The 24,440-nt window shown below is 36.8% G+C and overlaps 1 protein-coding gene across 18 annotated transcripts in view; it reads right to left on the bottom strand.

Annotated features, from left to right (window-relative positions):
• Positions 1 to 24,440, bottom strand: part of LOC117435134 (pleckstrin homology domain-containing family A member 7-like) — a 123,883-nt gene that overhangs the window by 43,983 nt on the left and 55,460 nt on the right. For 17 of the 18 annotated variants that reach the window (XM_059003294.1, XM_059003291.1, XM_059003292.1 and 14 more), the window contains one exon: positions 6,168 to 6,251. In XM_059003294.1, coding sequence (XP_058859277.1) covers positions 6,168 to 6,251 — 84 coding nt within the window. Of the gene's footprint in view, positions 1 to 6,167; positions 6,252 to 15,673; positions 16,184 to 24,440 lie in introns of those variants that run through there. The other variant, XM_059003305.1, reaches the window with a different exon arrangement.

Genomic DNA, 24,440 nt, shown 5'->3' with positions numbered 1-24,440 from the left:
GAGACTTCACACTTCCACTCATTCTCTATTTACCTGCCAGACACATACGAAAAAATACATGACAGAAAACATCAAAAAGCTGGTATGTATTCTTTCTTAGTATCTTTCTTCCACACTTTCAATTTTCCACCAACACTTTAGGTGACTGGGAAAAACAAGCACACGTACATTTATCTGCACTGGGTTATCTGTAACTGATTCTGAGAGGCTCAGAAACAACTCCAGCCAAATATATAACAGGCACAACAAAGCCAGCCAATATCTCTAGTGTACAGGACAAGCTTAACACAACACAAGCACAGTGGTGGATGCACAGTTTATTTTGCAAAGTGTATATTGCTAAAGGACAAGAGGGCAATGGATCAATTCACTACATAAAGGCCATGTATTATGGATTCTTCACTTTCAATCTAATTTAACCATGTTAGAAGTGGATCAGTAGCTAACTGTGAATACTGTGGAACGTGGCTGTAGAGGTGGATATGTCATATGACCACAGTCAAATGGTGGGGGAAAAATACTTGTATACACACCAATGTGAGGAGACTACCTCTAGGTTACTTTCAGTTTTCCTTTAAAAATCTTGCATGGATTTGGAAGCCAGCTTTAGAGTTAAAGATGTAAAAAAAATTGTAAGCCATTCACGAACTATCATTCCAGTTTCATCCCTAAACAATTGTGATTACACCATCACCATGACCTGGCACTGATTCACTGAGACGCCAGTGGTTTTCTGAAAATAATCCCCGGACTGATTCAGCAGATGGCTCCTCTCTAGCAATGTATGTATATTATTTCTCAGAGGACCAGGACATGAAGTAATTTAGCAGCTAGGTACGGGACTGGAATACCAGGCACTGTGTCAACTGGGGCTACACCTGGGAGGCAAGAAACCTTTGAAACGAAGTGTAAAAATTCTTAATTAAGCCGACACCACTGGTAACTTATACAGACTATGTACTCCTGCATGGTGCATGCTTTCTTTATAGACACTTTCAGGCTGTAGTGTATCATGAGGAAAGTAATTGTGTCATGTATATTTTGTCAGTGGCCAATAAAAGGACCAGTGTTAACTGTAAAATGGAGATATGACGTCTCACAGTACGCACTTTAGTTGAGGGGCTGTGTGTGATAATGTGCTGCAGCGTGCAAGCTTTCTCTGTGGGAACATATAATAGCTAATTAATAAAACTGCTGTCTGTTTCTTCCATGTATACAATATTGCACTCTGTGGAAAGCAGAATTTCCAGTAAGTGTCACAAAACACTGCTAGCTTTGCACTATGATATCCTTCTCTTCACAGAGAAAAATATTACAGTAAAATGATCACCCTTATCATTATTGTGAGCCAAGCTGGTGCAAGCAGATAAATGCCACATGAATCTTATAACTGTTAGTCATTTGTATTGCCAAAGGAATGTGATCGCAGTTGATGAATGGCACACATAATGACTTGAAATTCTGCAAGAGACAGTTCAACTAACTGAGGGGTTACAATTACTGTGCTTTTGTCAGAATTATGCAAGGCCCAGCTGTCACTGATTAAACCATTGGGCATCTTACCCTGACATACTGGAGAATGAATGCGCCAAAGACGACACAACAGGAATGAGAATGAATCGAAATTGCATCTCTCAGACGACAGAAAGTAAAGTAAATCTGTTGGCCATTTAGAAGGCAAACAAACCAATAGTTCTGAGCCATGTACCAGGAGACAACCAAAATATCAGTCATAGTACCATTAACTCCAAAGTGTTTTGAATTTTGAGTCAGAATCTAGATTGATGGCCTCTGCACTCAAGTGGGTTTGGGAGGAAAGTGTCAGGCAACACTTCATCTCATTGTATTTCAGTGACCACTACTGGACAGGAGCCCAGTGAGACCAAACAGAGAGTAGCCAGGCCTGTCCTCCTCTCCTTGGTAACACTGCTTAGGTTGAAGAGATTGGCTTGACAGTATTGCTTGGTCATTTGGTGGGATGTAGGGGTGGCATTTCAATTGGCAATTTCATAATGGGTAGAGAAACAGAGGTAAAAATCATAAATAGTTTATACAAAAAAGAAGTTAAAAATCAATGAAAAAATACAGTATATACCCATACTGGCCAGTATTTGAAAGCATATTGTTTTTTGTCTTATGTAATCGGACACCATTACAAAAGACATTCTGTATTTCAAACATGATAATTTGACCTCATCTTGGATCTAAATATGCATAAGTAAACCTACCATGTTCAAAACTAACAACTGCAATATACATAAAAAAACAACAACATTGTGACTACATTACAGAATCAAATAATGATATTTATGACGTCCTAAAACATATTTAGGATGGCAATTTGATTTACAATACATATACGGGTACTACATATACAATATGGCTTTTTCTTTCACAGAATATCATGGCAACGTACCAAAAGAGCAGCCTTTGTGAGATGCTAAACTGGAGACATACTTTCCTATGTTACGTCTCTATGCCCCTAGTGTTTGGATTCTAAACTGCTGCTACCATAGTAACGGTAAGCAATGAGAGACTGCAGACAGCTATCTGGGGCTGATGGACTAATTGAACTTTTTTTTTTTTTTTTTTTTTTTTTTTTTACTGTGCTCATCAGTTACTGCAGCTGTTAAAGACAAGTGCAATTCAGCACAAGGGGCGAAATAAAAAGAGCAGTCAATCAGATACAAAAATAGTGCAGATTGCAGCAATGAGAAACATTACACCGCTGCTAAGTCTCAACACTTATTAAGAACGGCTACCTATGTTCCTACAAACCGCAAAACTTTAAACCGTTAATAACACACCCACCTATCTGTAACGATCCAGGATAAGGTTCCACATGCACAGCACAGCTGTGACTGTGCTAACACCATTAAGGAATATTGAATGCGTTCCCACTTGTCTTGGGACCTCCGTAACCTCAAAGCAGGCGTTCCTGCTTCAAATACTTGTTATTTCAACTACCTTTTAGTGGTAGGTGTTTTAGTCTTGTTTGACAGCTGCTTCAGCGCAATTGCTTCAGCAGGGACGTCAAAGTTACAATCAAGGTACAGATACAGATGGTACAAAATTCACAAAAAGCTATAAATAATCCTTCACACTTGATATCAGACAAATGGCAAGTTCAGAATTTTTTGTAGTGATGGGTCTATACTAATTTATAGTGGTCTGATATTAATGACAAACCGATTCATATGCCCCATGCTGCGCATGTGAACCAAAAAAAAATAAAATAAAATTGTTCTCAAAAATATGTAGATAGCTATTATCAGACAATGTAAAAACATTATATAAACTGTCCCATATTTAGGAAGTTTGTTCTATAAACACTGTATATAAATCATAAAAAAAAAATACTTATTGAACTGAGTAAACAGATCAGATTTGTACAGCACTGTAAATTCTAATAGAACCTTACTTAAACAGACTACACATTGTGGGGCGTCTATGATTCTGTCACATCTATTGACACATTGATTCCTGAACACCCTGTTGACTAGGGATCGAAGGATAGCTCTGTTGGGATTGATGTTATTGATGCTTTCGTTGTGTGCTGTGCCTTCCTAAAAATAGCAGCTGCTGGTGATTTATTCTGGATGTTTGGAGTCAGCAGAGAGTGACACACCAACAAGTGCCCCCAGAGTAATGTGCACACTGCTGCGACTCCAGCAACCACCTCCGTATCCGTATCCAGACAGCACTGCGGAGGTTGCAGCTTGGAGGATTCTAACCCCGCAATTGCACTATTTTCATCTCTGGAGACAAAGTAGTTTCCAAGTTTTTCCACATTTTACCTTGATGGATAATTCTTTTACAGCACTTATCGAATGTGAATAATAATAAATTATGATTATGATTATTATTATGGATATTATCATAATGGTGAGGCATTATTCCTATAGCTGATTGGAAACTAGTGAATACAAATGTGTGCTTTGTGTAAATAAAGAACTCCAGTTTAGGGGAGCTATGTAACATGATGTCTGTATTCTAGCAACATGATCAATTATAATTAGAACGTTTTATATCTGTAACACTAACAAGTAATGAAATTATATGATAAAAAACAAGGGTCAGTACACAGTATGTTTATATTAATAATTGGGTTCTGAAGTTGAAGACTTTAAAACCAATATCAACAATCCATAAATTCGAAAGAGCCTGTCCTTTACACTGCCTCTCTCCCGAGGAGTTGGGAGCGAGTGCTACTTTCTAATTGAAGGACTTTTATTGAAGACAGACATGATCCCCAAGATGAACTGTGTTTATATCTTCTAAATAATCATCAGCAAGGGGTGCTATGTGATATTGCATAATACAGGGGGACTAAATGTACCAAGTACCACATGGAATGCCAAACGAGTCAACATTATAAAACTCAGGACGCTGAAGCAAATTCAAAACAATATTGACAATAATCAGGCCTGCTTTTGTTAAGACCTTTTAAGGTTGCGTGTACAGTAGGGCAATGAATTACCCACTCACATGTTATTGTGGTAATCGTGTGTTTTGGATAATCCAGGCATTGCATATGCTTTAACTGTACTGCAAGGATACATGAAATCTGTTCGGATCATCTGGTTTCTTTTGTAGTTGTATTCCAAAATGGCGCAAAACAGTTAAAAACATAAATTAATAAAAAAAATGCCCTGTAAAATGTTATCAGTATAACAAACTATGTGAAAACAGCATTGCTTAATCTCGTATAAAAACGGGAGAGTTTGTTCTCGCTGCCTGTAACTCGGCACTGTTAACCTCCTCCTAATATGCCTGCTTGACAGAGCGGCAAGCAGGTTTCAAATGGGAGGAAGCCTGTGAACCTGAACCTTACGTTACCTTTGATATATGTAAACTGGACAAGTCATCAGTTGGGCAAGTCTCTTTAACCAGGGCTGTAAACATGCTACACATACAGAAACCGAACAGAAAAGAAAATGTATGATATTCAAGTAGTCTTTATATATATATATATTCTGACTTGCTGACATTAAGATTAATCTGAGGAATAATACATTAGATACTTTAGAATAGAGAATTACTCCCTGGTTACAATTGTTTAAATTAACTGAAAAAAGGTACTTAATTAAAAAGCACAGTGCCTCTGTTTAATACTGCAATTCTGTTAAATGTTTCTCTCAGAGGAAACCAACCTTCAAGGAACCGTATGCAATCATAAAAGGGTAATTTGCTTTTTTTTTCTGGAAAATACATTATATTAAAAACGTTTATGGAAATAAGGTATAACACCTCCTAGATTATCCTGTAAGATTTCCTTGCAAATGTAATGATTGAAAACTGTATAAATGTGCATATAAAATCAGGGAATTGTGTTATTACCTTTAAAAAAAAAAAAAAATTCTTTCCCCATGACAAATTGTTCAGAAACTAAAAGGTAACTTGCTTCAAAATAAGGCCCATGCAATATAAAAGTTGTTATTTTATTTTAAAGCTGCATAATGTACAGGCAATCCACAAGAATCAAGCACATATTGCCATCATCCACCCTCAAATATGATCTGTACCTTTCAACATAGGACATTTACAAGCACCAGAATTAATTGCTTAACTCCATTAATTGTGCTGCAGTCATAACTTCTTCAGAATAAATGATAGACATTGACATTCCTCCAAGTAAAGTAATGTACCGGTAATTTAACAGCTGTGCAATAAATTATGGATTTAATAAGAAAACCCTGATGCCCATTTTATTAAAACTGCATTGCCAAGCCTTTTATTTTAATTAATGGAAACATTTCTCACTTATTGTATCAAGCCAGGAATCAACAAGTTGTCTACAACGTTTAGTAACTGTTAAGAACTAGCTGACTAACATGATAACAACATTGTTTATATACAACAGCCTATTTATAAATTAATAATAAATGCTCCCTAAAACTGTTCGACAAATATCAGATCCCTCCTGACATTAACAACTCCTTGTCAGAATGGTGTGAAACCGGCATAAAGGCACTTTTTTATTAGTTTATAAATCTATATATAAACTAGACTATTGAACAACACAACATGATAGTTGTTGAGGTCTCTTGAAAGTGACCACAAAGGGGATTTCAAACTACTGCCCTCTGTGTAAAGTAAATTGTAATACAATCTAATTACATTGCATTAACTAAAATAAGTCACTAATAAGATGGAAAATGACTTACTGTTCTTGAAGGATAAAGCCTGAGTTTTCTGGAGAGATCTGTCCAGTTACTGGATGTCTAAATGTGACTGTTCTCTGGTTATGGCTAAAGGGGAAAAAAGGATAAGAGATCATTAGTTAATATGAATGCATTGCATGTTTCTCTTTTAGCCTGTTTCCCTGCCAATGTGAATTCTGCATGTATATACTACAGTAGGTCTGAAGGCCTCTCACCACTCTCACAGGTGTGTTGAATCTCCTAGTGTCCTGCAGCCCTGGTCTGTAGCTGTGCCAGCACTATTCATGCATTATACTGCACAAGCTGCACTGCTCAGCAGAAATGCACGCAAGCAAGCCAGAGGGATTCACTGATTTGAATCATACCGGGTAACTTACCGCTTTTAACTTTGGCATTTGCAGGTTTTATTATCTTTAGGATATCCAAAACTAAAACACTCCAAAACAAAAAATCTTCCAAGGTAACTTTCATGTACAACAGTGACATTCAGTGACAGAGGTGAGTACTTTGGATAGCACCAAGATCACATGCACCACATTATCACAAAATAATACACATTCATTCTATAAGACAAGCTGGTTTTATACTGCAAGGCTCTTTATGTCCAAAATCGTTTTTAATAACATTTTACCAAATAAACTGGGTATTATTATGTTGCATTGAAAAACAGTTGAAAGATATCTTGTTGAATAAATGTGAACTTAATTGCACTGCTTCCCATTTTGAAACCTACATTCAAACCCAACTGAACAGCTGGACGAATCTCGCTGTTCAAAGTATGCTGCGTTGCTACGGAAATGCTGAGCTTCTTAATATAAGGAAAGGAGTTGCACAAATTCAACTAATTTTATACACATTTTATTTTCCATACATATATTTACTTTACAAACAAAACACAACATTAATATGCATGGGGTGTTGTGTTTAAATATCCTCAGCACTCCATGACATTGAACATTCGCAATTAGCAGTCAGTTAAGTTGGTGATTAAATGGATATCGCAAATTAGCTACATTGTTTGGCACGCTAACAGAAGAGGGTATTTAAAGGTAAGAATTGAGGGTGAAGTTGACTCCACACCTTGGTCTAGGATGGGGGTAAAGAAACATGTCCAGGTAAAGGTTAAACATGTAACTCAGGGTAAAGCCACAGTCCACCATGCTCCAAATGAATGGGCTGTAAAAATCCCACACAAATATACTTTTTTGCTAGGAAAAAGATTTGTGACAGGATTTTTGTCACACTCAATACATCCTTCAGTATAATGCTAAGCTATGATCCTGTAGGCAATGCAAAGGCAACACTAAAGGGTACTGAATCCTTTTCAGGAAGGTTCAATACTCATATCCGTGACTACAGCACTACAGTAATAACTTACTAAAGAATCAGAGTTCAGTTTAATCGCTATCTTTTACCTTTAAGTGGTCAAGCCTCTTACATTTTCAATACAAAGCCAATAAAATAAATGCATTTTAAGACGCAAAAGGCAAACTTCATATATGATTTTACCCATTTTAATAACCGATTTATTTATTTTTTATTAAAATGTTCCTTCTGGATACACAACTGAAATGACTCATTTACAGTCTTCAGTGCTTTCAGAAATTCACCAGTGCTATAGTGCTTTTTTAGAATGTAGACAGCTGGGAAGTCTACTGAATAAAACCATGCATACAGTAGCACTACTCATCAGCACTGTAGACATACTTAAAATCAGAGACAGTGCAAGTCCAATGCACAAGCTGCAATGGTCCCCAGGTGCATCAGCATTACACTTCTTTTAAAACAGTAAACCACTTTGTGGTTTCCTCAAGCTTAGCTTTAAGTTTTTTTTAGTTTTTTTTTGGAAGGTGTTGCGTTTCTTTTTATACCTGTTCTGTGCATTCGTTTTTACCAGGTGAGATGCCAGTCAGTTCCGAAGGTTTAGGGTTCCCTTTTCCAACACAAATTCCAATAAAAACCACATGTGATCACTTATCACTGGCGCTCTCATGTGCCTTTTATGCAAATGTACGTCTGCTAGGATTCGGTTCACTGGGTTAGAAGACAGTTCCTTTCAAAACTCCCCTACATGTTGTCTTTCAGGCACCCATCAGGGATCTGAATACTAAGTTTAAAAAGTGTCCAAGTATAAAAAAAAACACATGCTCCCAAAGAAACACAAAAACCCTTTTACAGAACTTAGAATTTCTGCCACTATTTCATCTTTTTTCATAAAAAATATATAGTCTGATGTTGGAGAAACATGCAGTTTAAGAAATGACCTTCGAAAGCTTAAACAATCGCCTTCCTTCCTTCCTTTAAACTTTATTGTTCCTGATTGGAATATCAAAAAGGATTAAGGGGCGATATCATAAGGTTAAGTCTATTGTGACAGGGTAGCATCATGGGCCCAGATGTTATTCGACAGGCAAAGAGACTCAGAGACCAGGAAACTGCAGTTAAAGCGCTTCTGCGCAGTTTAATAAACAAAAGGAAAACAAAAACTTGAACAAAACACTGCTCACAGAGCAAAAATAAAACAGTTAAACAAAAACAAAACGTTCACAATAAAACAATTACAAAATAACTGGCGCAAGGGCTAAAACAAAAGGTTTAAACAAAATACAAACATGTAGGCTGAGCATTAGCTTTCACTACAGTTCTTCTTTTTCAAAAATAAACACAGCACAAACAACCACTCACCCAAAACACCTCCACCAAACAAAGGATTTTCCCCTTTTTTATACCATGTGGCTGGAGCCTAATTATCAGTTACTCAATTAGCTCCAGCCACATTCTCACATGTATTTTGGCAGGGATAGGAAATTAACCCCATCCCTGCCAACCACCACCAAATCACCACACAACAATAATATTATTATTTACAGGCAGGGCCCTGCCTTGCCACATCTATATTAACCCCAACATTGTATTGTCTTGTTGATTCTGTTATAACCTGTGCTTAGGGAAAATGGAAGGGCCCTTCCTGGCAGTTACTGTGCAAAACTGTTGAAATTTGCTATTTGTCCACTAATTTGTTGTCATAATAGGCCACCACCTGTACTGAGAATCCTTACAACCATTATTTTAGAAAGAGGCAGCTCAAAGGATCATGACAAACATTGTGCAGCTGCGGCTAATTTATGCATGACGTCACACCAGGAGAAACTCGCCATCCTGCCCGCTGCTTTCCTCAACAAAACACAACACACCCAGAGGACAGATACCATGGTAAATAGGTGTGCAATATAGCGTTGCTCCAACACAGCAGGACTATTGGTATCTCTCCACGAGTTTCCTAAAGAGCCGGTACGATGCCGGCAATGTGTGAGGTTCGTGAGGAGGACCAGGGATTGGGATGCTAAGCCCAACAGCAGCTGCATCTGCAGCACCCACTTTACCGAAGACGGCTTTATTAATTTAATGATGTTCAAGATGAGCGTAACACTTTAGCTTGTAAATACACCACAATGCCTCTGCAACAGAGACATGATATACAGTACTCAGTAATAAACTCTACTACAGGATAGTAGGACAGCTTGAAACGTTGGTGGGAACAATCAGCGGTCTATCCTCCAGCATAACCGAGTAAAACACAGCCTGCCGACTGCAACAGCAACTGGCACTACCTGATAGCACAGCACAAGGACTGCATTACTTTTCATCCCACAGCTTTACAGACCCGAGAGTGCCAAACAAATACACTGGCATCAATTCAAGACTCCAGCATCTGTGTAGTCTAGGATTCTTTCCCATTGTGATAGTAACCCAATCCACTGTTTCAGTGGACTGAATTTAAACCTTGTTCAGGAAATGCTATGTACTTGCCAGGCTGGAGGTAATGCATGATTTCACAGCTATTCCTGTTCTGTGAATGTGGTTAGAAATGTCTGATATCCTACCAACAAACCGTTCCCTCATTTCTGAATCCTGCTTTCTGATGTTGACAGAATTTATTTTACAAACACCAGTGAAAGGCAATTTAGTTGGTTTACTAGTTTCTGTTTTTAACTGCATTATTTCTCTGTGAGTTTTAATAACTAAAGCCATAAATTATTATATTCAAGCACTAATTATGGCCTGTGGGTAACAAAGATATATTTAATATCTTGAGATGTAGAAACTCATTTTAAAACACAGCACCACACTGGTGAAATAATTAATATTCCCTTTCAACTTTAATAAAATAATGTGTTTCTGTCTTTGGCTAACCGATAAATCAATCCAGATTTGGACTTCAGCCACTACACGCATGGATACTACGTTTGTTCACAGATTTATATAAAATGAATTGGTATTGATTTAATTTCAAACATTTTCATCCTAGTAAAGTAATCTGTGTTTGTAATACCATACTGTATGACAAGGGCAATAGCAAGAAACAAAGAGAAATTCTGGAGAAATTCTGCAATTCTGATACTAAAATGAGTGAGTCTATATATAGTTTGATCCTGAAATACACACACACACACACACACACACACACACACATAGGTTGGACAGTTCATGAAGCTGCAGTAGTATCAAAAGTATGAATGGCAGGCAGTAACATTCCAGAATGCATTTGTGGCACCACGTATACCCACCTATTGTAACTGTGTATTTTGCTAAATTTCCTTGATTAAAAATTGCTATTCTGAACCAACCATCTCCAGTCAATGAGCTTCAGCTGCAGTAAAATATACAATTTACCCAGCATTCCCTGTGCGCCAACAAGAAAGTGCTTGCTCTGCTTATCACAATTAATCTCCACTCCATAGTTTATATGTAGATTCACAATCCATTAAGACTGCAGAAACTGCCAACTGACAAGAAATAAATACATAAATAAAGCCTGGGAGAGCAGATTTTAAAGGTCTGCTGAGACCACAAGTACAGTATGCAACCAGCTCCAATACTCACAAACGTGTCGCTCCTCAAACTGCCACCTCATCTATGGTGCATCTATGAAGCCTACAGACCTTTCAGAATAGGAATACCATGCAATGCCCCTATAATGAGGCATTATTAATGTTTCATTGGTGCTCAATTAATAATACTTAATTTTGATCAAATAATTGTATTACATTGTTTTATACATCATCTTTGTTTTCTTGTTTTTTTATTGAATTATTTTTTTTTTTTAATGTATGTGACATTGCATTTTTAAAAATTAAAATGTATAATTACATCTACAAGGCATCTCAATGCCTCCACACACACACACACACACACACACACACCTGTAATCAAGTGTACGAGTGACACAACAAATAGAATTTGGCCGTGACCTGGAAATTTCACCTGTAGCAAAACAGCAAAAGGCGTGTCTTTTCTAGAATTTCAAATAAATCCTATTAACAAAACTACAACGTAATGCTGAAGGAAACCATTTGAACCCTGACCCTTTGCTACGAATGTCACAGCCACTCCCATTATTTTGCCATATAAAAGAAGTTTGACATTTACCCACGGTATGTAATTACAGAGTTCACTGAGGTACAGGTCCAAAAAAATATGTTTTCTGAAAGGTTATACTGGTAGGTTATAGATGGTATGGGTTGTGATCCAAACCATTAGCAAGTCCCTGTATCAAAGTTTCCAAACACAAGGCCATGACCCACAACACCCAAAGGCTAGGTTATATCAGGGTGTCTGAAATAAAGTACTGTTCTCTCTCTCTCTCTCTCTCTCTCTCTCTCTCTCTCTCTCTCTCTCTGAGAGAGAATATATTTCAGAAGGAAAACAACTCTTACTGTTTGGTTATGAAATATTTAGTGGTTTACCACATAGATTTATTTTTCACTGGCATATGCACATACCATTCAGGAGGGTAGTTTCTCGTAATTTAACCACCAAAATCACTACTTTCGACTCTCCTGCTGTAAACGGAGTTCTGTTGGAACGGTATTGTTTGTTTATTATCGCAAGGAGTTCTGGGAAGCCAGGCAAATTACTTCCAAATGGGATACAATTCCTTGAAATTGTTTACCAAAAAATATAGTATTTGTTCCAAGCTTTATTAACCACCTACTCCCAATACAAAATGGAAACTAAAAACATGAAAATATCAACCTACTACTGTATATAAAGCAAAAAAAAGGGTTTTGAACTCAGTAGTAACACCAATTAGATACCAGAGACCTCCCTACAACAGTACATACCCCGACTGTTGAACACTGAAGTGATAATTGAAGCATTTTTATTTATTTTTTCTTCTTAAAAAAAAAAAAAAAAAAGTATTTCAAACATTTAGCTACAGTATGCATCTGTAGTAAAATACAGGTGTCCTTCCAAATACAACGGAATAGCAATGTGGCTTTCTGGTGCTAAACAGCATTAACACTGTACAATAGACGAGTCTTGCTCACACTCAGATGTGCACATTCTTGTGCTCCATTGTTGTTTAACAAATGGCTGTTGCTTCACTTGTTATGGAATTTACTACCAAATGGAGAGCTATCACAAGAAAGGAAGTCTACGTATTTTAGACATTCAAAAAAGACCCACAGTAGCTGTACAGTAGTGCCAACACTCCCTATACAAAATATAAATTACTGCTTAATTCATTAATATAAATTTATTATTTATAGAAACGCCATTCTTTAGAACTACAGTAGCAAACACCTCAAGGGAATAATTCTCAGCAGCAACGTATTTTCTGCATCACAGTATAAAAGTGCAGTTTTTTAGGAATGGGAAGGAATCAACAGGTTAGACTACTTCATGAGGTAAAAGTTCAGCACAAAGGGATGTGACCAGTTTAGAGTTCCAATATTTCAACATTTTCTAAGAGTTCAACCGCTGTCAAAGATTTTATACAGTGGGATTTGTGCAGTGTGAGGTTATTTATTCCATATCTATTCAAAACATATACAGTAGTCTCCTCTAATCTTTTGATTAAAGTCATTTTTTTATTGTGAAAGTCAATGCAAGCTACTCAAAACGTTTAGTTAAATACTATGCAGTTTAGGGTTTTTTTTTATTTTAGTTTACAGTTAAGGTTTTAACCCTCACAGTTTTAATGGACTTGCTACACTCACAGTGAGAAAAGCCAATGCTGGATTTAAAAATAGATTTTTTATTTTTTTAAATAACTGCACACAATATGCACTGTACATAGTTAAACAAACAAAATAAAATAAACAGTGAGTTCAATGCGTGAGCTCCACACTGTTACATTACATTCTATTCCAGTTTACGATGCACCCCATTCTTTCATCTGGTCTGCTTTGTAATGGACCTGTTCAGATCCTGGACTGCAGAGGAAATGCAGCCCAGGAAGTCAGCTATTTCAGATTGGTAATCCATTGGATTCCACAATTAGTCTCTCAATCCTTAATGGGACTCCCAAAGCACCTGACATCAAATGTCAAATAAAAATAAATAAAAAAGAAGATGAACTCATTTCACGATCAATTTGCATTCCTGAGCAGTTTATAGAAGGCAGGCAAAGGTTACACCAACATGATGTATACAGTTACAAGCAGATAAACACACGGAGACACCCACTGCAACAGAACACTACAATGATGTTCAATTTTATATTAAATAATGACTGCTTTATAGTGACTGCTTACTGTATTATTTTCTAGAGTAGTTCATCATCCTGTGCAATCTACTACATAAAAAACAGACTTTGTGCCATTCAGGTTGCTTGCATTCCTTGAAGGTACAGTTTATTTTACTAACAAGCCACCTCTAGGTTGAAGCCTCCCCCAGTCTGGTATTCTGTGATCTGAACTATACTGTCTCTCGAGTATAAATTAATAATCTCATCTGCAAATTTTATGTTAATCTCAGAGAAGCAAAATGAAAAAAAAAAAAAATATGCAGAAATAAAACTAATACTTAATAAAGGGTATGTCAAATCTTCTCAACTTTTAAGACTGCAATAAATACCAATACTTTTACAGAAGTAAAACTAGATACTTTCACTTAGTCACAAAACTAAGGCTCTTAAGTTACTGGGTCCTATTCAGGATCCAAACAGTGGTTGATCTTAATATCACCCATCGATGAAATCCCTGAAACAGGACACTGACTGATGTTAGAAAAAATACACAGGAGGACGTTGTTAGTTTTTGTGACCTTGGTACACAATAGCCTCTTTTTTAACGATATGGTGGCAGTATTTAAATCAATGAAATAAGGCCAAAAGGTCTGGTAAACAAACTGTTTCTACTAACCTGCTCACAAATCCTTCACTGCTCAAGAGGTACTATAAAGCCCCCAGCCTAAATCTGTACTAATCCACGGGGGATGCTTTTAGAAAAACAACTTCTTCATTTTAGTTTAGATCTGTTTATACTAACTTTAATCTGAAACAGTAGTCTCTGGCATTGGCAACAACAGTTTACATACAGAATATTTCACAATACCTGTTTAGGTGACTCTGCGAGTCTAAAGTTCGTTTCTATTTTCACAATGACGCCTGACAAATATTGTGCACATTTTCAACACAGATCAACAACTGACTTTTAACAAGCTTGAATGTTGCCATCTATGTGTTCACTGTCAGTTGAGTTGTAATTTATTTCTAAAAAAAACAATTTTCTTCTTTGAATTGTTTCAGGGCATGAGTGAAATGAAGCAAAACTGATTTTGTATTTTATTTCATTTATTTATTCAGGAAAGTCCCTTGGAGATCTTTTTCAAGGGTCAAAAAGGTGGCATACAGTATAAAAAAAACATCCACAATTACAAATGACCACAACCAATAGAAACAAGTTAATCAAATTACAAGAAACAATTTAGGAACAGAGCCCAGCTATTTTATTAGCTAGTGGTTAATTGCTGAACTCAGGTGCCTGCAAGGCATTAATCATCTGAATTAGTATTATAAAACAGTATTATTACATGCTCACATCACATACGATATACTATGGAGAACATCCCAGGATACCAAACCATAAACCCGACAGCCACCTGTTTTTAAATTGTACTCTTTTCTACACAAAGGTTCTGCACCTAGGTTATGCCTGGGCTGACATTTATACAACACTCTCTTATCTTTCAGCCCAACCAGTTTAAAGCAGCTTGTCACTACGATTTAAACAGTATTACTTGCTTGTAAAACAATGGAAAGTCTACTGTAAAGTAATACCCCCTGTTGCAAAGTTTGCTTGTGAGCGGTGAAGTCACATTTGTCTTGGATATCCTAAGGAGTGGATTAAGTCTGCCAAATAGATTTCAACAGATGATACTAATAAACTACTTAAACCAACATACAGTAAACAGTACGTATATAATTTATATCCAGTTTCCAATATACATCTGGATGTTTACTATACAGTCTAGTGAGTAACAATGTTAAACCTTGGTGTTTGTATAATACTTTAAAGTCCAGCTTCACTATAAATGACAAACTATAACATTCTTCTGTTCATTCAGTACATTACCAGCACAAGGTCTTGCATGCTGCTACTGTCTATGTTGCCTTAAAAATACATTAACTGAGTTCTAGATTTCCCATTGAAATTCTAATCCTAAAAAGTCAAGCCACCACAACATTTCTTAGGTGTAAAAAGCAGAAGTCCACCATTTACCTGTCTCCCCATAGCAAGAAACCTCTTCCCTTCAGACTCAGTGACTTGTTTTCTCTGAACTTGTCAGTGAAACAGAAGCAGCGTCCGGGGGAATACAATCTTCCCGTGTGTTTTCCTTCAACACTTCAGTCCGATATTGCCCAGAGCACTCTGGTTGGAAATTAATTCACAGTACTGTATCTAAAAGAGAAGTCAAGGTCTTACTCCTACTCCTCGCACGCTAACAGAGTGGAATGCCATGGAGCTTATCAGTTCCCTCTCAGGCACAGCACTTTAAAAACAAAACTACAATGTTACCACGAAAAAGCAAAGCCACAAGCGGCAAATAGTGCAAGTGAGAAGGGTCATTTTCAGAGTGTGCATTTACTGTATCAGCAGCCGTCCTCAAAAGAGTTTTTCCTTCACTATAAAGCCCCCCACCCTCCTTGCGGAGTCACAGTAATGAAGCTTTGCTCAGTGGGCACACCCTTGCGCATATAGTACCATTTCTTCACTTTGACACTTTTTTTTTTTTTTTATTTCACCGGCGCAGAAATATTTTGCAGTGCTGCTAATCACCCTCATCTGCAAGGCACTCCTATACATAGAACAGTTAGGAGGTGTGAGCTAATGGTCACATTTCAAGGGGATTCAATACCAGCTTTGGCATCCCAAGCCTGATTGGACAAATCTAGCTTTGCCCAGCTGCCAACACATGATTGGTCAGAAAGCAGCGAGCACTCTATGGAGTTCTCTCTACTCCCACATGTCCAGCATTGTGACAGGGAACAGAGGAATTTGTATCTGCCTTGTGAATGCTAACCTCATGCTAACCAAGGCTCCTCTGTCTGTTTTGCTATTAATCTGCCACAAACAATTATATCTAGGTCATTAATTATCCCTTTGAGTGTTTAGTGGCTCTTCTCTAATTCCTTGAACAAAGAGAGCCTTTTGGCTCAACATTTTCATCCACAGCTAGCCTCCTCTTTGGAAAGCAATTATGTCCAGAAATAATGTAAATAATTGTGTGTTATGTATGTATACATTTACTGTAATGCACATTTTTTAAAACTGCATATTAAATTGAAGCACTCTGCTCCCAATTAACACTGAGCACTGAAGTGAGGTCGTACTGAATCTGATTATGTATTCTGTGACCTGACATTAGAATTGCTTTTGTTTTTGGTGCCGATAATGCATTTTTAATAGCTGATGTCATTTTACCTACATAATGTCTAGGAATTATTGCTTTGCATTTGTGATTATAGGTGTGCATCAGAAAGATCAATTCTTTGGCACACCTTAAGTGACAAAAAAACATACATTTAAATAACTGTTTATATGTATGTGTGTGTGTTTATCTATCTTCAAGCTGTTACAGTACATGGGGTACAGATGTGTTTGTTCAATAAAGAATTATATTGTGAAATATAATCAAACTGAATAACCACTGATGTTCCCTATGCTGTATCAGATTATTTCCAAACAGTAGAAATCGGTTAGAAAACAGAGCAAATGTATGTATTTATTTATTAAAGTTTTGAACCAACTTGAATTCAGGACTTAAAACATGTGTTAGTGTCATTGGTCAAGAAACACCATATCACAATGGTATCTTTCAATAAACACTTGCAATTGTAAGGTTCGATTTACCAGGTTACTTTAAAACATGCTGGAAGTCTGTTGCAGTATCAGTATCAGTATTCCCAGTTGTAAACATCAATGTGTTTTGCTTTTTGAGTAGGTCAACCTCTCTACTTCAATTCCACCTTTTATTTTTTCCCTTTTCCCTGGTATTAGCAATAAAGTAGTCACTTACTTCAATATATGTTGCCTGTGTACAACCCAGTAAGACTGGCTACCATTAAATGTCTATTATCCTGTATAGTTTGCCCAATTATGTACAGTAATTGCCATGTAATTATTCAATAATTGAATTACATCTCAGAACAGTTTCCTCATTTGCATTTTACTTCTCAAATACAATTTTTTATTTTCCTCAGGAGATCTTAAAAGGGATAATTTGTTACAACATAACATGCATAAACAAACATATAAAGGCGCATTTGCTCTGAATATCATATTGACTGCACACAGGGAGGAAGAAAAACACTTTTGAAATGAAATCAAAAGGATAAGAGAACTGGGAGGCTAGAAATTACTTTGTGACTCAAAGCAGCAGACTGTGTATTTCAGATTTTGCATCTTTAAGCTGCACATTCAATATTCACAATGAGGATGGGAAACACAAGTGTACCCATTTTAAAAAAGTGTTATTTTGATGAATTAAATACAAAAGAAGAAAATTAGCATTTCTATCTGTGCACGCTTCCTACACACACTATCAGATTTATATCTACTTGCTGTGTAAATTACTTTAACAATGATAAATAAGGAAGTGTAATTGCTCAAGGTCACAGAGCAGTTCAGTATTTTACACAAGCCCACGGACTGGTTCAGATTTACAGCACACTGGATGTGGATGAGAGGCTGGCATATTATGTACTATGAAAGTGAGCCCAAAACCAAAGAAATTATGGTGCCAATGATGATGTCAGTATTGCTGATGCATTTGGAGTGCAGATCCAAGTGGCTACTATGAAGATTTATAACATGTTTGACTACTTTTCATTGCAATACTATAACCTTTATCAGTGCAGCAGAACACTGACCCACCAGTCCTCTCTAATCCATAACAGGGGAAGGCAGGTACAGCATGTGTTGAGAATATTAAATCGAAAAGGGCCAGCTACAGTACCTGCAACCCAGATGAACTTTTGTAATATAAAAGCTACTGACACCTACAAAAAGGAACTAGTCAGGGGTGAGCAGGTCTAATTTCTTTTGTTACCTGACCTGGATTCCATACCCTGGTGATCAGAATATATTGTCTATTTTTTCCCCTCATCAATAAACCAAATCAGCAGGCACTATATCAAATCCTGCTTCTCAGAAGGCTGATGGTGTGTGTTTGCCTGATACAACGCTGCTTTGTAACGCAGGTTATAAAAAGTGACAGTTGCATCTCTCCTGTTTCATCAATGATTTAACTAACAATAGCATTTCCAGTGCAGCGATGTGAGTGGCACACAATGACGATGACAGCGGGGAGTGGCCGTGTCACTGATAAATACGTAGGGTGGGGTCTGATCACCTGTTATGAATCTCCTCCTAGCGGCTGATGAGTTAATAATACTGGCATCTGCAGAAGACACATGCTTACCGCTCAACTACACAGCTTGCACTTCAGGTGGATGGTAAGACGTTCGTCTTTGGACCATATCATTTGCGCTTCGTGCCAAGCCTTTGCCTTTCCATTCAATTGAATGGGCTGAGATGCCAAATCAGGGGGCTGAGGTGCCAATTCATTACACACTGATTCTACCAGCAGAGTTTTGAGCCACTGGGGCCTATTTTAATGATCTGAACAGTGGTGGATCTAAATACCACCACTCTTTAGCTCTTTTTTCAGCAGAATATAAAAAACACACAAAAAAAACAGGTTTACTAATTTTAGGATGAAGGTATTGAGATCTGCCACTGTGTCATTACTACTTACTTACTTACTGTATAGACAGGTGCAGTACATGGTTTTAAACAAGCAAAGAGCCAAAAGGTTCTAAGAACAATAAAATGGGGACTGGTAACAATGTTAAACAATGCTATTGGTTAATTCCTCTTACTAGGGTACATTCTATATTTACAACAACAACAACAACAACAACAACAACAACAACAACAACAACAACGTGCACAACTTGATAAATGTCACTTTCAAATGTTGAACTAAGGTGGTAATTTCTCATTCCGCACATACCCAAAAATCTTTTATTTGAACAACCATAGCCGAACACAGCCTTCAAGTTGTCAGCCAAAAATAGAAAGAGTGTGCCTTGACGAAGGTGACTTTGAAATGTTGTACTGCTTTCACATTCCAAACAGACGCAAGTCCGAAACCAGGCAGACTCTATAATTTGTCAATCAACACCTTGTCAAACTTGTGGATTTAGAACACAGTCTTGGTGTCTTATGATTTAACTTTCAGCCCAACATACAGTCCTACCCACATTCACAAAGATGCAGTACCTGCTAAAGTTATATTTTCACATTAGATGCGAGCCAAAGACCAAATTGATGGTGCCAGTCTCCAATGTCTTCAAAGGTTAAAACTTAGTGATTGATATGATCCCCCCCCCCTTCTTAAAGCTGTCTGCTAACTGATAACCAATAGGAAATTCAGCACGGTAGACAGGCCTCACTATTAATGACACCAGAATAAACAAAGGTCACCCACCGGTCTACTTTGATAAAATCTTAATTCCATACAATTAGGCCATTAATGATATTCATGATTAAAACAGTGGGGAGTAGAAAATAAACCCCAGGCAAACGTATCATTACCAAGGGTTGCAAAATGATCTCTCCCTGGTCTGACAGGCATTCGTTAGTTCATGAGTAATGTACTAATGCAAGACATTTGACATTCAGTGACTTCAATGCAGAGACATTCAGCTGCCACAAAATTAAAAAGAGCTAAGCAAAAGTGTATCTCCATCACTGGGGATTACAAGTCGAAAGATGTACAGCTATTTCAAAAACATTATTATTAGTGATTTTACACATTTTAAAAAAAGAAATGGAATGGAATGCTGAAAGATACCGGGACTCGTACATGTTTTATTTAGATATAAAAAAAAAAAATCAACAGCTTTAGGAAAGCAGTGATAATCCTGACTTTGAAAAAGAATAATACATATTTGAAAACTACCTCAAGCGTACTGCATTTCTGTAGCGAATACAGCTTGTTTACACCGCTCACAATATGTAAACCGTTTGAAGGGGTTGCTAAGTAACTAAAAAACGGAAAACAAGAGTCCTTTAAGTACTATAAATCGTGGAAACAAATAATAAACGTAATATTACTTGATAGGTACCAAATTTAATTACTTGAGGGCTACACACATTTTTTATAGATTTTAGTATTTTAAAAGGTAAAGTGTATTATTCTCTTACCCACGTGTCATTCGAGGTATTTGATGTCTTATTCTTGTCTTGTTTCTGTTTCACACATCACTGAAATGTATTTTTTTGTTTGTTTTAAAGTTTAAGCTCAGCAAGGTTCACAAGCACAAGCCTACAGTAGCTGCTGAAGACCATTTCATCTAGCCTTGGTTCAGAATTCCACAAGGGATTTTTACGTTATCAATGCAAGACTAAAGGATAGATGGATTATTAATCTCAACCACAACACCTGTGTGAGCTTCCCTTCTTTAAGATACATAATATAAATCTTATATTTAGTGGGGAAAAAAGCCTTTTGATTAATTACTGAGATAAGTAACACATTCTACATTCCAAAATCAACAGCTTTGTTTTTAGAACACAGGAGACACCTTAATTGCAGTTTACACTAAATATAATCTGCAATTTAAAACTACATGACTATATATTAACAGTGCATTGCAATAAAGGTTTCAGCAAAGCTAATGCCTATAGCAAACACCGTCTGTCTAAATGCTCTCTTTAGACAAATTAATGATACCGGTCCCAGTTATCAAAGATTTAAATTATAAACTAATTTGGGTGTGAAAATAAATAATGCAACATAGGCTTTTTCCTTTGTTCTCCCGTCTCGCCTAATTAATCTTCATAATACTGCTCCACCATTGCAAACAAATAATTTAATAGCATCCATTTTCATCCGCAAACATCCAACAGCTTACTTCATTACGCTGTAGTGAATGCTGACTTATATATCTAGTACTAAAATGTCACTTAGTAACAATTTAAACAAATGTTTCAACAAGAAGTTTTTATCTGTCTTTATACAGTACATTTAAAAAATAAAAAAAATAAAGAAATAAAAAATTCATGGCCTATATCACTTATTTTTTAGATGCAATTCCAACGAAAATCCTCAAAAGGCATTTTTATTGATCTATGTGACTTTGTTTTAGAAATTATAACAGATCTTTGTCAACTGGAACAGTACCAACTGCTTTTAAAACTGAAGTGGTTAAGCTGTTACTCAAAAAATTGAATTTACATCCTACAGTTTTGAGCAATTTTAAACTTCCCTCCAATTTACCTTAAGATCTAAGATCTTGGAGAAGGTAGTAGCCAATCAACTTAATATGTTTCTTGATAACAATAAAGTTCTTGAAAAGTTCCAATCAGGTTTTCGACCTGCTCATAGTAGAGAGACTGCACTGATTACAGTTGTAATGACTTATTGGTAAGTGCAGACTGGGTATATTTCCATTCTGGTTTTATTAGACTGTTTTATTTACTGTTGATCATACCATTTTAGTGCATCACCTTAACTGGGTAGGGTTGCCTGGAACTGTACTAAACAGGTTTAAATCATATTTTACTAACAGACAGGATTTTGTTTCCTTGTGAGAATAAGCATCAGGTTTATCTACAATTACCTGTGGCGTTCCCCAGGGCTCCATTCTTGGTCCCATATTATTTTCTTCATACATGCTACCACTGGGAGAGCTATTTCATAAACACTGTGTACATTTTTACAGCTATGCTGATGACACACATCTTTATATTTCTGTGAAACTCTGCCATCTCTGATTTAAACGAGTGCCTGAATGATGTAAAAATCTGGATGTCTCAATTGTTTGCAACTAAACTCAGGTAAGACAGAAGTTTTGATTTTGAGTTCTCAGCAACAACTGGAATTTGCCAATTCTCTAAAAATCAGAGTTGAGTAATTTCAATTCAAACCCAAAATCAGAGGCCAGTGACCACATAACTCCCATGCTTGCTTCTCTACACTGGCTTCCAGTAAAATAGAGTTGATAAGATCCTAGTTTTAACTTACAAAACACTACATGGCCTGGCACCCGATTATCTAAAAGAGCTTATGTCCCTATATGTACCTAGACGTGCTTTAAGGTCGGCCGATTCTGGTCTTCTGACCCTCCCAAAAAATGAAGACAAAAGAAAGGAGAAAGAGCTCTTTTAGTTACAATGCCCCCAGATTATGGAATAAACTACCATCTGACATTAGGGATGCAGTCACTTAATATTTTTCAATCAAGATTGAAAACTCACTTTTTTAGACTAGCATTTTATACAAAATGTTAAATGTTGTTCTCTCTTTATTTCTCTCCTTATATTGATTTTTTTTTTGGGGGGGGGGGGTTTGATTTATTTTACAATAACTTTTTCATGTTCATATTTTTTATTGTTTTAATTCATTTTATTGTAATTTTTTATTTGTATTGACTTGTAAACTGCTTTGAGATACTGTTGTAGGAAAGGTGCTAAATAAATAAATAAATAAATAAATAAATCAAACTTACTTACTAAATATCTGCAAGCTCTTTCGATGCCATTTCCCAAAGAGGTTGAGACAGGTGGTGCTGTGAGTGGGAGTGATATTCAGCCATGCTCACATTTGAACAGACCCATCATTCACCTTGGATTTCACAGCTTAACACTGAAACCAAACCAAAAGCACCTGGAATCGGCTGGCCCTCGTTCAGCAGAACCAGCAGGCTTTTCTAGGTCACATTACTTACTTACAAGTGGTGGGTGGTCCCCCTTCTATTTAGTACGAATGTAAAATGTCTCATCATCTATAGCACCACCAGAGCATTGGATACCAGTCCTGCGTATACGAGCAGAGAGGCACGCTCTTTCACTCGTCCATAGAACCCAAAATAACAGTTATGTCAAGTACCGTATCCTGTATTACGTGCCCATTGCTGACTATTATTCTGCATTTCTCCAGTCCTGATGTTTCAATGACAGATGACGGCTCAAGCAATACAAACACTGTACATTCCCTGAAAGCTCACCATCAGATGGTTTGCAAAATAGCCTTTTCTAAATGTATAAACCCGCAGTACCTAACAAACTGTATTTATTCAAGGCATTCTCTTCACTCAAAAGTACTAAGCACGCAAAAATAGAAGTGAACGAAAAAAATACAAAAACGAGGTTATTCACATGCTATAGAATCCAATACTTTAAATTATAACCCTTTAACCCTTTAAGAATCTAGAATGCCTGTGGGTGCGTACCATATTAGATTTCTGTAACATTTTTTTTCAGTGTGGAGCTGGAAGCAATGCTGAGCTGGATGACAGAGACATACAGACAAATACCGCAACAGGTGGGCGCTACAGGAGTCTATAAAAGCAGACCCACAGGCATGCAAGGATTCAAAGGGGTAAGCCAGGGTCAATAATACTCGAGGGATCTTCTAAAAACTGTGCTTTGCTGTGGAGTCAAGTGTTTTACATTGTGTGTATGACGATAATTAGAGCAGAGATGATCAAAGTGCTTTTTCCAAGAGGACACTGTTGTGCTTAACAATCTCTAATGTCACATAAAATTTCTCAGTGAAATATGGGTATTTTATGCGCTCCGATGATGCGAGGCAATTCGAAATTTTATGATGCTTCTAAATTGCTGGGTAAATATGTCTAGAACTAGAGACTCCTTTGACATTATTTTTTTTTATAATTATTATTTATTTATTTAAAAAAATGGAAAACATTGATTAAAAGTAGACAGATAATACATCAAGAATAATAATTGCAGCTGGTTTTGTTTTGTAATATCTCCAGTTCCACAGTGCAGCTGGGCACACTAAAGCTGTAACTCAAGGGACTTCCAAAGAGTTACATTGTGACTCAGTCACTTAACATTTTAAAAATAGCTATGAAACACATATCGGTGGGCAGTATTGTTTGAACTACAGTACCGAAGCGCAGCTCTGTCCTGAATTTCAGCAGCACACCACTGGGTTGGAATGTAAGCAAAG

Source organism: Acipenser ruthenus, chromosome 28, assembly GCF_902713425.1.
Source record: "Acipenser ruthenus chromosome 28, fAciRut3.2 maternal haplotype, whole genome shotgun sequence".
NCBI classification, from domain to species: Eukaryota; Metazoa; Chordata; class Actinopteri; order Acipenseriformes; family Acipenseridae; genus Acipenser; species Acipenser ruthenus.
The sequence above is the reverse complement of the archived record's forward strand: the minus strand, read 5'-3'. Positions and strand labels throughout refer to the sequence as shown.